General features: G+C 37.3%; 1 protein-coding gene across 2 annotated transcripts in view; it reads right to left on the bottom strand.

Moving 5' to 3' along the window:
- Nucleotides 1–17,991, bottom strand: part of PRSS12 (serine protease 12) — a 99,665-nt gene that overhangs the window by 36,608 nt on the left and 45,066 nt on the right. For both annotated transcript variants that reach the window (XM_049885457.1, XM_049885456.1), the window contains exons 6-8: nucleotides 17,559–17,700; nucleotides 12,940–13,136; nucleotides 5,977–6,118 (exon numbers count right to left, since the gene is read on the bottom strand). In XM_049885457.1, the coding sequence (XP_049741414.1) occupies nucleotides 5,977–6,118; nucleotides 12,940–13,136; nucleotides 17,559–17,700 (481 nt within the window). The remainder of the gene's footprint in view (nucleotides 1–5,976; nucleotides 6,119–12,939; nucleotides 13,137–17,558; nucleotides 17,701–17,991) is intronic.

Here is a 17,991-nt window from a genome sequence, read left to right as displayed (position 1 = left end):
CCTGTGTATTCCATCTTGCAAGGTCCATATAGTCACCTTTTATTTTGTATTAAAAAAAGTATCTGCAATGATTAAGTCATTGGTCTTGTGAAATTCCATCATGTGATCTCTGTCATCATTTCTATCATCAAGGCCATATTTCCCAACTACCTTTCTTCTTTGTTTCCAACATTTGCATTCCAATCACCAGTTATTTTCAATGTACCTTGATTGCATGTTTGATCAATTTTAGACTGAAGAAGTTGGTAAAAATCTTCAGTTTCTTCATGTTTGGCCTTAGTAGTTGGTGCATAAATTTGAATTTAATGGTTGTATTAACTGGTCTTCCTTGTAGGTGTATGGGTATTATCCTATCTTTGACAGTGTTGTACTTCAGGACAGATCTTGAAAAGTTCTTTATCGTGATGAATGGGACGCATTCCTGTTTAATTTGTCGTTCCTGGCATAGAAGACCATATGACTGTCCAATTAAAAATGGCCAATACCAGTCCATTTCAACTCACTAATGCCTAGGATATCAATCTTCATGTGTTCCATTTCATTTTTGACAAATCCAATTTTCCTAGATTCAGACTTCGTACATTCCATGTTCTGATTATTAATGGATTTTTGCAGCTGTTTCTTCTCATTTTGAGTCGACCTACATCAGCAAATGAAGTCCTGAAAGCTTGACCCCATCCACATCATTAAGGTCAACTCTACTTTGAGGAGGCAGCACATCCCCAGTCGTATTTTGAGCTCCTTCCAACCAAGAAGCTCATCTTCCAGCACTATATCAGACAATGTTCCACTGCTATTCAGAAGGTTTTCTCTGGCCATTTTTTTCAGAAGGAGATTGGCAGGTCCTTCTTCCTAGTCTTTCTTAGCCTGGAAGCCCTGCTAAAACCAGAAGTTTACTGCCCTAATAAATATGCAGTTCAAGAACAATGTAATATTGAAACATATGCTAATGGGTTCTCACAAAGTTCAAATAGAAGTGGAATTTCCATCATGGCAATTTAGTCTATCTCAAAGAGTTTAACTGATCTCAACACATTCTCTATGAACTCTTTAAAAAGAGTATGTTCACATGCTAGATTTTGTCAGACATTAAGTAATACATCATTAAATAATGCATTTTACTTTTCTGTTCACCCTAAGCATATCTACCTAATTACCATTCACATTTCCTGGGTTTCATTACTTCATTTCTGTTTTTCAAATTAAGAAACACTTTGTAATGCTGTTTTGATTCTCAGTGTCTTCAAGGACTACTCCTCTGGCACGATATAGCTGGCTGCAGAACAGATTTCTGGAACTCCCATTATATAAGGATAAGCCCTATTTGACAGCTTATAAGTTCTCTAGATTGATTTCTACAATGCTTCATTAAAGATTTTTTAACAATTCAAAATAGACATGGAGAAAAAGATCCCCTACTCTAGTTACATGTTGTTGTTAGGTGCCATGGAGTCAGTTCCGTAGTGACCCTATGCACAACAGAATAAAATTCTGCCCATCCTCACAATCATTGCTGTGTTTGAGCCCATTGTTGCAGCCACTGTGTCAATTCATCTCATTGAGGGTCTTCCTCTTTCTCACTGGCCCTCTACTTTACCAAGCATGATGTTCTTTTCCAGGGACTGGTCCCTCCTGATAACACATCCAAAGTGAGAAGTGTTGTCATCCTTGCTTCTAAGGAGCATTCTGGCTGCATTCTTCCAAAATAGACTTGGTCGTTGTTCTGGCAGTCCATGGTATATTCACTATTCTTTGCCAACACCATAATTCAAAGGCATCAATTCTTCTTTGGTCTTCCTCGATCATTGCCCAGCTTTCACATGCATATGAGGTGACTGAAAATACCATGCCTTGGGTCAGGTGCACCTTAGTCCTCAAGGTGGCGTTTTTGCTTTTTAACACTTTAATGTTACATATTCATGTAAATATGTATATATACACAAACACAGACATAAAATATATATATATACACACATGTATAAAATATTATATATATACATAGATATTATACATGTCTGTATATAAAAATGTATATATAATATACATAGATATTATATATGTCTGTGTGTATATATATGTATATCTATATATATATATATTCTTATATGAAATCCCATTTCACCAGAGTGGGGAATCATAAAAAGGTTCAAATATATTTAGATTGACCAAATACCTAAATGATTCTCATTTAAATACTATTTGGTTACAAATTATAGATTGTGCAGATATTGACTAGAAGATGGGTTATCCAATCAGTTATAGTAACATTAAATTACTGAATTACTTATCAAGAGATTTTAGAAACCCTGGTGATGTAGTGGTTAAGAGCTATGGCTGCTAACCAAAAGGTTGGCAGTTTGAATCTACTAGGCGTTCCCTGGAAGCCCTACGGCGCGGTTCTACTCTGTCCTATAGGGTCACTACGAGTTGGAATCAACTCAACGGTAGTGGGTTATTTACAATGCAATTATGAAGTAAAATCTTGTGATGCTTTCTTTGATAATTGCTATAGAAATACTATTGAAAATCATTGCCAACTTGAGTATTTCATCTAGATTATGTTTTTCACCTAAGTTCACCTTTTGAGTGGAACGTAAAATGGACAAAGAGAAATAAAAAGCTATGAAAAATGTAGAAAGAAACAAAATTAGAAATGCACTGATGAATATTCTTAGGAACTTTTTCCCTTCCTAAACCTGGCTAAGACACAGAATTCAAGGATCAAGTTTGATGCCAATCTTTCCCTTCACATTTCCACAGATAATATTAGCTTTCCTAGATCATTTTTGCTAAAAATAAAATAAAATCATGGCCAAGAAATCAGTCTCAAATGGCAGTATCTTTTAATGGCTGATTTGAGGTAAGGAAATTCACTGGGACTGTAATGTAAAAGCAAAAGTGATAGTTTTATTCTACTGAAGGAAGAAATGATAAAAACAGTGAGCAAAATAAATTTAAAATAAATCATCAACTTCATTTATCTAATACAGACTCCCTCTACCTTCATCTAATACCCAATATTTTGAAACCTGAAAGTCTATGTCACATACCAATTTTGAAAATAGAAAATCTATATCTAAATAATAGATCCATTGGCCATAAGTCAACTGAAACTGCAACTAGATCCAAAACAGAAGTAAATTGAAATAGAAATCTGAGAAGCCAATAACGAACTTTGAATGAAATGTTTAGAAAGGATATTTGAACTTTCAGTAAAATATAAATACTTTTAAAAATGTATTCTGCATAGAAAGAACCAAATTATCTTAAATCAATATTTAAGATAAACATAGTGTTATGGATTGAATTGTGTCTCCCCAAAACATATGTAGGAATCCATACCCTTATACCAGAGTGACCTATACCTGTAGATATTATTCTACTGGAAATATGGGTTTCTTTGTTATATTAATAAGGCCATACCATGTGTTGTAAACCTAATTACTTCTGAGTTGTAAAAAAGAGCAGATGAGACACAGATGCATGCACAAGCTGGGGAAGACAGACACACACCACGTGAGGGCTGTCTACAAGCCAAGGAACCATGGAATGCCCAGGGCTACCAACAAGGACAGAACAGACACGGCCGAGGCCTTTGGACTTTTAGCCTCTAGAACTATGAGAAAACAAATTGCTATTCTTTACAGCCATACACTTGTGGTATTTGTGTTAGAGCAGCGCTAGGAACTAAGAAACACAGATATACAATCAAGGGTATACTTTAAGAGCCACTATTTATTAGTAATCTGCTATGAGCTAGGTAATTGATGTATATTAGCTTAAGTTCTATAACCCTCCAAGCTGTAATATTTTCCATACACATTATAAAAAAAGGAAACTAAGGCTCAGAAAAAAAAATGCATTTAATTTAAAATTTTAAACTTTATATTAATGATGTTCACCAATTATTAGTGACCATGAAATTCAAACTAATTGGCAAGAAAAGAGATTAGAATATTGAAATGACTAGTACTAATCCACAATATTAAGAAAACAAATTTTTACTGAACCTAATATAGATGATCATTTTCTTCCATTTGGCTGATCTTTCTTTTCTTTAAGATAATACAAAAATTCTTAGAGCTATTCATTTCAAGTACTGTTTAATACCTCAGAAAAAGTTAGAAAATTAGTTACTAGTTTTTAAGGTTTTGTTTACTACTGCTGGCCCTGGCAACTCCATGGTTTGCATACGAACTACTATTTTTTAAAAGATGATTTGGAGAACCCCTGATACCATCTCCACTTGCCCCAGGCTAGGGACGCAGCTGCCACAGAAGCTGGAGCCAAGGTCACAGGTTAGCATTGCCTGGTACAATGGCCAAGTACCTGGTTTGGGTCATTAATGGGAGGTCAGTGCTGCGTTTTCAGGGCTTTGAGCAGAGTGACCTTGGTACCCATCTGCAGCCACATCCAATCTCTCCAGCCTTGGTCTCCAGGAGGTGTAGGACACAGGGCCTCCGTGTCCTTAAACTGAGCTATATCTGTGATTGTTTTTCTAAGATAAACAATAAATCTCAGGGTGGGCCCAACCTGCCAATTAAAGTGGTTCTGAGCAAAGGCACATTCAAATGAAAAAACCAAACCAGTTGCCATCGAATCTGATTCTAACTCATGGCAACCCCACATGTGTCAGAGTAGAACCGTGCTCCATAGGGTTTTCACGGCTCTGATCTTTCAGAAGCAGACCACCAGACCTTTCTTCCAAGATGCCTCTGGGTGGGTTTGAACAGCCAATCAGTTAGTAGCTGAACACTTAACCATTTGCAACACCCAGGGACTCCTGCAGCCAAATAAGGAGCTCAATATCCAGGGCCAGAAAACAGAAAGGACAGAAGCCCAAAACACATATCTGTGAGTTTCTCCACTTCCTCTAAAGCTTTCTCTAATTTATTACACAGGAACAGAAGTCTTTTCAGGAAAAAAAAAACAAGATTAGAAGGAGAAAAACATACTCTAAGCTCTTGTGCTCTGTGATTAAGTTGAAAGTAAGAAGAAAAACAAGTATTGGTATGTTATTGAGACTGATCACTCACAGATTTTTTTTAATGCCTCATTTCTTCAATTTTTTTTTTCTTTTTTATTCTGTCCTAGAGTCTGACCTTTCAAATCTGAGCTGAGATGGGGAAAAGATTGGGAATGCTTATGGACAGCTTCACAATTCACTCATTGTTGGAGTTACAAGATGGCTGACCTGATCCAACAGTATGTTGTGAGGAAATCAAATGAAGATTCGTGGAAACCCAGAGGCTCCCCTGGTACCAAACCTATCTGACTCATAAGGATTGAAGAAGCTCCTAAAATACAAGATATATGAACACTGGCTCCTAAATTCCTTGATAATAGATAGTATTTCAATTCTAAAACACGTGTTTTCACTTAAATGTATTTATTCCATCCCCTTCATATGCTCAGGAATACACAGAAGGCATAATTTCAATAACTCAAGTGTCTCTTAAAAGGATAGACTGGTGTAACATAAACCACAGAGAAAAGGTGAACTTCTTTGGCTAAGGGGAGCAGCATTTTTAATAGTAAGAATTATCAGACTATTTTGCTATTAGATAAAAGCTACATTACTTATGTGACATAATACACTCTTCTTAGGAGAACAGAGAAAATTTTAAACAGATTCTACTTAGTAAGAGAGCCCTGGTTTGGCACAGTAATCACGAGCTATGGCTGATAACCAAAAGGTCAGCAGTTCGAATCCACCAGCTGCTACTGGAAAGCCCCGTGGGGCAGTTTTACTCTGTTCTTTTTATAAGGTCGCTGTGAGTAGGAATTGACTTGACAGCAATGGGTTTTTTTCAACGTACTTCTTTATAAGTCTGAATCAAGTCAGCATGCTGCCAGAATTTTTCAATTGAATGTTAGAATTTCATTTTAGGTGAGAAAACTCATTAGAATAAGCTTAAAATAAAAAAATCAAAATGTTCATCAGGTAACAATCCTAAATAATTAAGTTTTCCTTACTTGTAACCAAGCTGTCGACAGATCACAGTTGCATCCTTATCAGTCCATCCGTCATCACAAATTGTTCCCCACTGGCCATTGATAAAAACCTCCACTCGTCCTTCTTTCTTGTTTTCTCCATCCATCAGTCTGATAGGAAAACCTAAGTCGTGATTCAAAAGTATCAGAAAAGCCAAAACAAACAAACTGATGCTAAGCATAAGAGACTTTACAAAATACAACAGCTTTTTTCTTTTTCTTTTTAAATCAGCTGTAAAGTCAGCCTGGCGGTACCTGTCAGGGAGCTGAACTGAGCTGGAGAGAGCTGAGCTGTGCTGAGCTGCTGGGTGTCAGAGTAGCTGATTAAGACAACGCGGAAAAAATGAAAGTAACAGCCAAGGCTTTAATCACTTGGTAGCATAGTTTGAGCAAGAGAAATCCAAAGGAGGCCCCCCCCCCACCCCCTGCCACTTCCATATTTCCTCAGGAACAGTGCTCAGGCAAGGTCAGGTAGACCAGCACAAACGTGGGGGGACCCATCTCACTGCTGAGGGAGCCCTGAACAAAAGGCTCCCAGTTTTATGGACCTCAGGGCCAGTGGGAAGGGTGAGGGTGAAGGACTAGGAGTAGAAAAGTACTGAGTACTGAGTCAGTGTGGGGAAAAGTGTCTTCAGGTTTCTTCCCTCCCTTCCCTGCCTCTCCCCAATAAAGAGGCCTTAGCAGAGGTGCCTGGGAAAGGTTTCAGTATGGAGGCACCAGGTCTAGGAATGCAGATATGTAGAACAGGGCTGCTGAGGGTGAGGGGGTAGGGCTGAGTGTTGACTGTAACTCTCCTCTGACTGCAATTCATTGGCTGTGCACCAAGTCTGGCTGGGGAGAACAGCTTTCAGCTTTCCCCCTGAGGCAGGCTAGGTAAAGCTTTTATAATTGCCTATTTTTTTTTTTATGGTCAGGCCTGAAAAATCACACAGCTTTTAGCCAGGAGCTGGACGCCTCAGTAAGTTTTTCAGAGACAGGAGATGCTGCTTTTTTTTCTCTGAAAAGAGAAGTAGAGCCACTTTTTCAATATGTTTTGAAGCCTTGAGGTCAAAGTGCCTCATTTTGCTCAACTTTCTATCTCCAACACTTGGAACAGTGGCACACAGAGGACATGCAATAGCTGTTGAATGGCTAAACTAATGAGTAAATAGCACAGTAAGATTGTGAATTATTTTATTACCACTAACTTCTAAATAGTAAGAGAATATTAACTTAGAGTTGTCTTTGTACCATGTCTGTTATTTATCTATGAACATAGCTAGAAACTTATGCTCCAAAGCTAAGATTTTTAGGGGGGAATAAATAGACACACCCTTGGCAGGCATGGGTAACTTGAATGGGTCTAATGCCTGTGAAGGGGGTGGGGGAGGAAGACAGCTAACGGACAATTTTTATCTAAGGCTTCCTATTTACTATTGGTTCTAAGGGAAGTGCTTAAGTCACTAAGATTTAGAAGCTGAAAAACTGATCCCCAGCAAATTGAAGTTTATCTAAATTATGCAAATAAAGTGATTTGTAGCATTTTGTATAGTTCTATCAAAATCAATTAATGTGGTGGTGTTTAATTGAAAGCCCTCACTGTGGCTTATGTACTTTTGATTCCCTAATAACTAGAAGGGTCTCTAGCTTCAGGGCCAACAAGACTTAATGGTAAGGATTTAGGGAATACAATGAAGCATGGTGAAAGTATCTGGAGAACCAAGCATCCTGAGCCACTAAGCAGGTGAAAGTCAACAGCTAAAGAACATTTGATACATGTTTAAGCCAGCATAAGCGATTACTACATTGGCCTTTGTTAACTGAAAGGAAATACTGTTGGCAAGATAGTCACATCCTGCTTTTATTCTTCTGACCCGTTTTTATGTCTCTATTCCTCTTTGTTGCCCCCAGTGTTGTTGCCTCCCTGGTTTCTACCCCTGATCAAGCTCACTTCATGAGACAGAGAGTACAGTTAATATAGCAAAGCTGTTAAAGAGTGGATGCTCCAGAATCAGGCCACCTGGGTTCAAATCCTACCTATGACTTTGTGCAAGTGTCTTAACCTCGGTGTGCCTAAATTTCTTCACATGGAAAAGGGGGATAATAATTTTAAGTACCTAAAAGGAGATTTAAATTATAACCCTGCCAAATAACTTCTTTGAGACCCTGATTGAGTTACTTAATTGCACCCACTTCCTGCAAAATGGGGTAATGAAGCCTTTCTAACAACAATAGGAAATGCATCTCTAATACTCTTCACGAGCCAGGCACTGCTCTAAAACTGTATGAATTATCTCTAAGGCACGTCTAACTCTTAAGTTCAGCGACATTAAAATATGATTGTTTTCACTTTTTATGTGGTTGACTGAGTATTTTGCAGTACAGTTCTACAGGAGATAACTTTTGAGGTGTCTGGCAGCTCCTGTCTGACCCTTCCCTCACAGACAGGTGTGCAGTAGTACCCACTGGAACTTCATTCCACTGGTCACACTTGATTAGATCAGGTTGGGTTCCTAATGAGTGCTAAATCAATGGGATTTTCTCTTCTGGAAAATTAGAGTTGGTACTGAGAGATTCTATCAGACTTGGCTATCACCTTGAACTCAGGTGATATAAATGGGAATTCTAAAAAAAAAAAAAAAAAAAGTGCATCAATCCTAGCTAATTGCATAAAAAAACAAGAAAGCCAGCTACTGAGAGATAAATGAATGAAGCAGATGTAAGAGCAAAGAGATCGCTCACTTGGGATTGCTGGTGGCTTCCCAGCTCCTAGCTCAATCACCTGATGAAGCTTAGCTGTACCTGGGTTCTCCAAGCTTCTGTTACTTGGAGTCAAAAGACCTTTGATTGAGGCAAGTTCCATCTGGGTTTTCTCTTAAGGTGTATCCAAATTAAATGCTAACAATCACAAATTTAAATCTGGGAAACTTAGAATGTACTAATTTTCTAGGATTTTTTTTTTTAACTTTTTTAGTACATAATACTTATCTCATTTGGGTAAATGTTACTGACAGTCCCAGGGTAAAAAGCAGAGTGCATTTCCTAACACAGTTGGGTGATCAATAAAAGTTTTTTTTCCTTTCTTGAGAAACAATGTAAAATGTCTCTAGCATTATGCTTGGCACACAATGAAGTTCATATTCCTTCCTACTCCATTCCCTTCTTCAGTAACATATGGTTAGCATTCATAGTGTTCATTCAGTCAATCAACAAGTATTTATTAAGTGCCTACTATATGCGCTGCTTACCATTAGATCAAAAACCTTGGTGTTTTTAGCTGTCATAAAACAAAATACATTTAAAATTTTACATTTCTTATTATTGTACCTGACATTCTAGGGTTCTTTATAAGAGGAGAAAGACAAAAAAAGGTTTTCAACTTTTACATTTTTGGATTTTTTGTCCAAAATTAAGAAAAGATATGCACACAGAATTATATCTTCATGTTCTATTATGATAGTTTTATGGGTGGTATCTCATGTACTTTAAAAAAATAAAAATGATAAGGTATGTTTAAAGCCTAAGTTGCATGCTTTAAAAAAACTAATTCATATAGTATTTCTGAACCTAATTTTAGCCAATCATTTTACTTACTTGAAGGGGAGCTGGATGATACAGATAGAATGGATTTTGTCATCCAACTCGCCTTCAAGCAAGTAATGATATACATGTTTTATTTATAAAATCTTAAATAAAAAATGCTTGAGAAAACTGAACAGTCCTATAATATACAGCATCTTTAATTACATATCCCAGACTTTGATTTATACCCATTGCTGTCAAGTCAATTCCGACTCATAGCAACCCTACAGGACAGAGTAGAATTGCCTCATAGGGTTACCAAGAGGACCTGGTGGATTTGAACTGCTGATCTTTTGGTTATCAGCTGTAGAACTTAATCACTACACCACCAGGGTTTCCATTTTAATTTTTCCTGTAACAGATCTAATACATTATTTTTACAAAATAATAGTCTCCTAAAAAAAAAAAGGTAAAGTATTCTATAAATATGAGTTAAAAGTCTATCTCTATATTATAAAATTAAAAGGCAGCCTCACTATGAAAAAAAACCTTTCGTAGAACTTAATACTCTGAACGTTAGAATCAATGCAGCACAAAATGAGAAATTTGCATATTTATCACCCCAGATATTTCCCACAATTCACATAAGCATTAACTATGCTCTTACTGGGATTACTTTTACTGATCTAGAATATTGTTCTTGAACATTCCACCTTCCACAGACCCAAAAATAGAAAATGTCTACTCAGCTGTAATTCGCATTGAGGGTAGCTTCACTCGCATTTAAAGTCGAGGTCCAGAAGTTACACTTCAAATAACTGAAAATAGTAGTAGTCCAACAGCTTATCACTGTACTGCCAAAGAAGAAATCTCCACTGTTCCTTCAATGCTGCCGTTTGTATCACTATGCTATGATTTCCTTTAAGTGTCTTTTAAATATATAATACTATTTTGTAAGTGGAAAAGCAGTGATCTTTCTGAATAAAGAGTCATATGATTCTATGCCAAAAGAATATTTGGCTCAGACAGAATGTTCTCCAAACAAATGGCCTTAGTTAACAGACACATTACTGAGAATGAGTATTCATAATAATGATGACATTTTATTAAATCACCCTCTACTTTTTAAATATTTAAAAACACATCTAGAATCCTAGAATTAAAAATCCTTTCAGGGGAACTGAAAAGATTAGTCGTCCTGACCATATGGATGTATTTAACCACACAGGCCATCAGAGAACTCAGATCACATGGTTAGTATTTTGTCACTTGCAGTAGAGATGAAGCACAGCTAAATAGATCACTCCACAATCCAAATAGTGGCTGAAATGATCCATTTCTAGTAAACAGGTTTTATCTCCCCCAGCCACATGTAGTCATTCATCATAAATCCTCCATAAAAAGAAAGGGGTAAGGGAGAAGGAGAAAAAATGAAAAGAAAGAAAACTGGAAATGAGGTCTTCAAGGGATGGAGTAAAATGTTATATTTCTATTTGGTATAATGCTAGAGTCATCATGATCTCACACTTTAATAGTGAGGAATCAACCATTTTAACAAACTTAAAATATGCAATATGGTTAATATTCAACTGTGGGATTCAACAAGTTTTTCTGTTTTATAACTCGGAAGATTTACGCTTCATAGTCTCAAAACAGGAGGATGGAAGAGGGGTTGATGCAATTTGACTACAGTAACCAGAAAGGTTAGAAAGGAAGCTTGGGGGCAGCAAGTTTATCTATGTGAACGGCAGAGGAACAATCTGAAAATAGAGGGTAAGAATGGTAGCACAGCTTGAAGAATGTAATCAACGTCACTGAATTGCGCACATAGAAATTGTTGGTGTATATTCAGCTGTGAATATTTTCAACAAGAACAAAAAAAAAAACAAAATAAATTATGAAAAAAAAAAAAAAGAGTTGACTCAACCCTGCAGTGAAAAGTAAGGAGCACCTGTGGTTATTATAGCTCATTTCCACCCATTCACAAAAAATGCATGTTCAGATATATTATGCCTGAGCCAAATGTTCTTTTGGCATAGAATCATATGACTATTTATTCAAAAAGATCGTTGCTTTTCCACTTATCAAATAATATTGTATATTCAAAAGGAGCTTAAAGGAGATCATAGCACAGTGATATAAAGTCCCAGAAAGTCTTCTGAATATTTCTTTCTGTATGTTTCATTCATATATATTCTGCCCTCCTCATCAGAAGTTAAGTTTGTCAAGGATGTTTAGGATGTGAAGGACGCTCTCTGCTCACAAGGGGGATCTTTATCTGTAAATTTTTCAAGATTGTCAGAGGAACTGGTTACCTTTTATCTGACTATAAGTCTGAAGAAATTTGGAATTGGGGAGTAGCAGATTCTGATGTGTTTTTAGAGTATCTTATAAAGATGGGTAAGCTATTAATTCCAATGGAAGATTCACTCAGGAACTTACTGAGAAATAGTTAAAGTGCCTGGCTGCTAACCGAAAGGTCAGCGGTTTGAACCTACCAACCACTCCACCTGGGAGAAAGATCAGGCCATCTGCGTCCACAGTCACTGCCGTTGAGTTGATTTAGGCTCATAGCCACCCTATGGGACAGAGTACAACTGCCCCACAGGGTTTCCAAGGCTGTAATCTTTATAGAAGCAGACTGCTACACATTTCTCCTGAGGAGCTGGTGGGTTCAAGCCACTGATCTTTTGGTTAGTGGCTGAGTGCTTTAACCACTGCACCACCAAGTCTCCTCTATAAAGATTATAGCTTTGAAAACCCTATGGGCCAGCTCTACTTTGTCCTATAGGGTCACTATGAGTTGGAATATACTCAACAGCAAACTGGGGTAGGCCAAGGATTGACAGGGCCTTAGGACTAAAGAAAGAATGAATCAATCATGGGAGAGTGGGAGTGGCTATTCCTGCTTTTTTTAATACTGTTTCTAAAGGCTTATTAAAATTCAAAATAGAACAGGCAACCAAGGCATAAAGGAATAGACATTAAACCAAACCCATTGCCATCAAGTCCATTCCGACTCATAGCAACCCTACAGGACAGAGTAGAACTGCTCCACAGAGATTCCACAGAGCACCTGGTAGATTCAAACTGCCAAAATTTTTGGTTAGCAGTCATAGCGCTTAACCACTACACCACCGGTGTTTCCATTACAGCTTCTTTATTCCCCCCTTTTAGATACACACAATTATAAAGATTTTTGTGAGGAACTCAGGCTCCTGGGCAAGGAAAAAATATTTAAGGGACAGAAATTTCGTAACATTGGTGGGCAGCTTCAAAAGGTTACTTTTCTCAGCATATAAAAATTACTAAAAACTAAAGAGTTATGGGAAACAGACTTTAAAAAAGGCCAGAGATGAGAAACACTTTACATTTCAGACCAGCAGTTGGAGGCGCAGTGGCTACTGAATTACAGATGCTCGAAAGCTGTGGCCGAGTCCTCACCCAGAGACAGTCTGTGTCCATCGCCGCTGGGGTGGCAGGTAATACTAACGTCTTCCCGATGGCTGCAGTCATGTTTTCCCCACTGTCTCCTGGAACACTGAAGGAAACTGGTTTCCTTTCCTGAGCAGCTGACATCATCCAACCATATGGGCCCTGTTCTTTCTTGAAAATGGTTTGCAGAGGTTTGCTTGCCATATCTGTGGCAATAAAATAAACATTTTGTGTAGAACTGCTGTCTCTCGTTTCATAGAACCACAAACAGAAAACAACCTAATTAATGGCAGTGACTTCAGAGGGTGTTTGTTCTTTCTGCTACCTTGAGGACTTTGTTCTAAGAGCAGTGTTTGCTGCATCACACATTTCAATCATCTTAACAATGCTTTATGAATTCAACAGGTAGCTAATGAATAATTACTGCTTTCCCCCCATTCATTCTTCTATTTTGTTTACAGTTTAATCCACCTACTACAGAGAATGCAGAAAAAGAGATACATCTCAAATTCCTGAAGTCAGGATGTTGTTGTTGTTGTTAGGTGTCAGTTCCGCATAGGGACTCTAGGTACAGCAGAACGAAACACAATACACTCCCATGGAAAGAACCCTGTGAACTAGAAAGTGAGAACACTTGCCTTATGTCTGCCTCTGATGAGCCATCTGAGCTCATTTAATTTCATTAGCCTCTTTTAGGCCTTATCCTAAGACCTAAGAATATCAAGAGGGTATTCCCTTCTGCAAAATGTAAGTGTATATTAGTTAAGTGATTCCTCCAGCACTGGACCTAATCCATGATGAAATCCAGATATCTGCCCATCAAAATGAGAATAATGACAATGTTCTTAATTTTTCATAAGGTTATATAAATTCAATGTTTTCATTTCGATAAATTATATTTGTGTTCCTAATGACTTTATTTGTAACACTGCACTACAACAAAAAAAACCTAAATGCATATATAATACATAACGCACTGCTGTTGAGTCCATTCCGACTTATAACAACCCTATAAGACAGAGTAGAACTGCCACGTAGGACTTCCAAGGCTGTAATCTTTATGGAAGCAGACTGCCACATCTTTCTCCTGAGGAGAGACTAGTAGGTTTAAATCGCTGACTTTTCAGTTAAGCAGCCGAGCACTTAACCACTGGGCCACCAAGGCACCCTTATATAAGATATATGCTATAGAAATAGAAAAGATCTGCAAAAAAAATTTTTTTTAAATGGTAACTAAGCTACTTTTGTACCTTCTTTCCCCCTCTGTCATGGATTGAATTGCGTCCCCCCAAAATACCTGTCAACTTGGCTAGGTTATGACTCCCTTGTATCATTGTCTACCATTTTATCCTCTGATGTGATTTCCCTAAGTGTTATAAATCCTATCACTATGATGTAATAAAATGGACTAGTGGCAGTTATATTGATGCAGTCTACAGGATTAGGTAGTGTCTTAAGCCAATCTCTTTTGAGATATAAAACAGAGAACTGAGCAGAGAGACATGGGGACCTCAGGCCATCAAAAAAGCAGTGACAGGAGCAGAGCGTATCCTTTGGACCTGAGGTTCCTGAGCTGAGCTGCTCCCAGACCAAGGGAAGACTGATGACAAGAACCTTCCTTCAGAGCCAACAGAGAGAGAAATCCTTTCCCTGGAGCCAGTGCCCTGAATTCAGACTTCTAGCCTACCAGACTGTGAGAGAATAAACTTCTCTTTATTAAAGCCACCCACTTGTGGTATTTCTGTTATAGCAGCACTAGATGACTAAGACACTCTCCCACCAATTTTGTTCTGTAAAATCAAAAACTCCAGAAATCACTGAGCTAAAAGATCTTTATGTTGTATTTAGTTCTAACAGTCTATGAAATTCAACTCTTCCTCATAAATTTTATGTCAGTCATTTCCCTCACCTGAATGTTTTTACTATTTCTGTACTAAGAATGGAAGTCCTTGAGTGGTGCAAACAATTAAGTGCTTAGCTACTAACCAAAATGTAGGTAGTTTGAGCCCACACAGAAGCTCATTAGGAGAAACAGCTGGTGATTTACTTCCGAAAGATCACAGCCACTGAAGACTCTAGGGAGCACAGTTCCACTCTGACACACGTGGGGTTGCCAGCAGTTAGAATCAACTCGGCAACTGGTTTGGGTTTTTTTGGGTAATAAGAATATGAAAAAATCTATCGCGTATGATTTTTCCAAATTTTTTCCTATTCCTTACTTATTAAATTTATTTAGCAAGATGATTTCAACAAATCAATACAATGCAACTTTTAATTAATCCTTCAAGGTTTTGTCTCTTACTTTGCCGACTCACCAAGCCTTAGCTAGAAAAATAATTAGCCTAAATGCCATATTACTATTATTTTTCAATTTTTACCATTTTTCACAAAACGCATCAATCTGATTATCATCTGTCCATATCAACTATATGATAACAGAAACTTACTGTACTTTGGGATTTCCTTTGTAAAAAGAAACTCTCGGAGTTTACCCTCTTTTTGATTCCAAAAGAATATTCTCTTTCAGAAAGTTTTCAGTAAACCAAAAAAGTAAGTGGGACACGTGTTTTACCACATTCTAACACAGCCATTTAGAACTTCTAACTCATTACTGAGAACGTTTTTAGAATCATTAGTTTCTGATATTCTATGTACGCAAGAAAAATTGAATGGATTTATGAAACAAAACAAATATGAGAAAAATCATTGTCTCTCAATTCTTTTCATTAACAAGGAAGTAAATAATAGGATTTATGAATCTCTCTAAATCTGTGAAAATAGGGTATAGTTCTCAGTCTAACAGATGAAATGGCATTTTTAAGTAATTCTTATTAATGATACATCATATTGATTTGACCATTATATCATACCCCTTGACTTAATAATTGTAATAACTGCACTGCCCAAGAAAACTCAAAATATGGGGAAATTATGTGCATTTACGTTTTCATGACAATGTTATTTATAAGAGGAAAAATTAAACTAGCCAAAATGATCGTAAACTGTGATATGAAAATGTAAATTGTGATGTGAACATTGAATGGACATTATATCATTAAAAATTATGATTAAATAGCAATAAACCAAAACACACACACACAAAAAACCAAACCTGTTGCCATAGAGTCGATTCTGACTCATAGTGACCCTACAGGACAGAGGAGAACTACCCCACAGAGTTTCCAAGGAGTGCCTGGTGGATCTGAACTGCTGACTTTTTGGTTAGCAGCTGTAGCACTTAACCACTACGCCACCAGGGTTTCGATATAAAGGTGAAAAAATCGGAATACAAAAATGCCATGAGCACTACTACAGCTGATAAAAGGTAGACACAAATTGTAATAGTAATGGTATAAGAATGAAAAACATTATGGGTAGTTTTTTTCTTTTTTCTCTTTTTCAAACTTTCTCTAATGTTGTGTATTACATTTATAAATTAAAATAAAAAAAAAAAATTGTTTAAACAAGGCCTTGACCAGCATCAATAAAGCTGTATTTTTAAGGTTGAGTAAATTAAGCTCTATCTCATGCTAAAATGAAATAATTTTGCCAAGAGTGTTAAAGCTTGAGACAATTATTTCAAGTATGACACAGAAATATCAAAAGCAAAAAGAGGGGGCTTCATGGGCCCAATTTAAGTATTAGCTCAAAGACATCGTTTGCAGTTACTTCGAGCAACTTAAGTCTTTACTCTGGAATGCATTATGTGTGTGACATGAAATACATTTCTCAAGCATGGTACGCAGCTTTCAGAAGAGTGAGGCCAAGGGTGAGTTCTAAAGGTCATCTCATGACAAAGGGGCTATTTTTCTCAAACAAAAGTGATAATTATCATCACATTCTGAGGAAGGGAATAACGTAACACGAAAGCATTTGACACAGGACTTCTCTGCAATTTTAGACACAATGATGTCAGAACTAACAAAATCTAATAGTAGTGATGCGTCAGAAAAAAATAGAGCATTCAAATTACCCTGTCTTACTTGAAGAGACATGAGGGGATCTAGAAGTCATCCGTGACTTCAATCAATTATTGAAGAAGGGGGATGGTGACAGGAAAAAAATGGAAGAGAAACAGTAGGAGGTACTTATTCGTCATCTTAGAAAATGTAATTGTTTCCTATTTTTGTACTTCCATAGATGATAGACAGACAGACAGACAGATGGACAGATAGATAGATGTTGTTAACTGCCATAGAGTCGCCCACAGCTCACAGCAACCCCATGCACAATGGAATGAATTACTGCCCGGTCCTACAACATCCCCACGATCAATTTCAGATCGGACTATTGTGATCCAAAGGGTTTTCAATGCTGATTTTTGGAAGTAGATCACCAGGTTTTTTTTCCTACTCTGTTTTAGTCTGGAAACTCCACTGAAACTTGTTCCGCATTATAGCAACATGCAAACCTCCACTGACAGACAGGTGGTGGCTGTGCACAAGGTGCACTGACCAGGGATAGAATTTATGTCGCCTGCCTGGAAGGCAAGGGTTCCACCGCTGAATCACAACAGACAGAAAGATATAGAGACGTAGAACATGTATTTTTAGTGTTACAGAAATTACAAGTAGGGATTACAAAATGAGACTTTTTAAAGTATAATTCAGCATTTGAATGGATCTTACTTAAATCCCAGCTGTCGGCAAACCACGTATGTATTCAATTCTGTCCAGCCGTCATCACAGACAGTGCCCCACTGTCCCTTGTAATACACCTCCAAGCGGCCCTCATGGCTGCCTTTCCCACCTGCAAGTCTGATGACCCCATCTGTGATGAGAAAGAAACAGAGAGATGAAGCAAGCCAATGCTCAAAAAAAAAGGAAAAGCAGCATTTTCATTTCACCGGAAATATCATCATATTCAGGCCTCTCTTTAGGTCTTCTGTTAAACTGTGTTCTATGAAGACCTGAAGGCATTGAATAGTTCTGAAGTTTGATTTAACACTATTTGTCCTAATAAAAATTCTTTCCTTTTGTTATATATGATATAAATTGATATAATTCTAAAGTAGCTATTTGTATTTCTTCATATTAAATATTTGAGACATGGTTTCAGCAA

Source organism: Elephas maximus, chromosome 5 (assembly GCF_024166365.1).
Source record: "Elephas maximus indicus isolate mEleMax1 chromosome 5, mEleMax1 primary haplotype, whole genome shotgun sequence".
NCBI lineage: Eukaryota > Metazoa > Chordata > Mammalia > Proboscidea > Elephantidae > Elephas > Elephas maximus.
The sequence above is the reverse complement of the archived record's forward strand: the minus strand, read 5'-3'. Positions and strand labels throughout refer to the sequence as shown.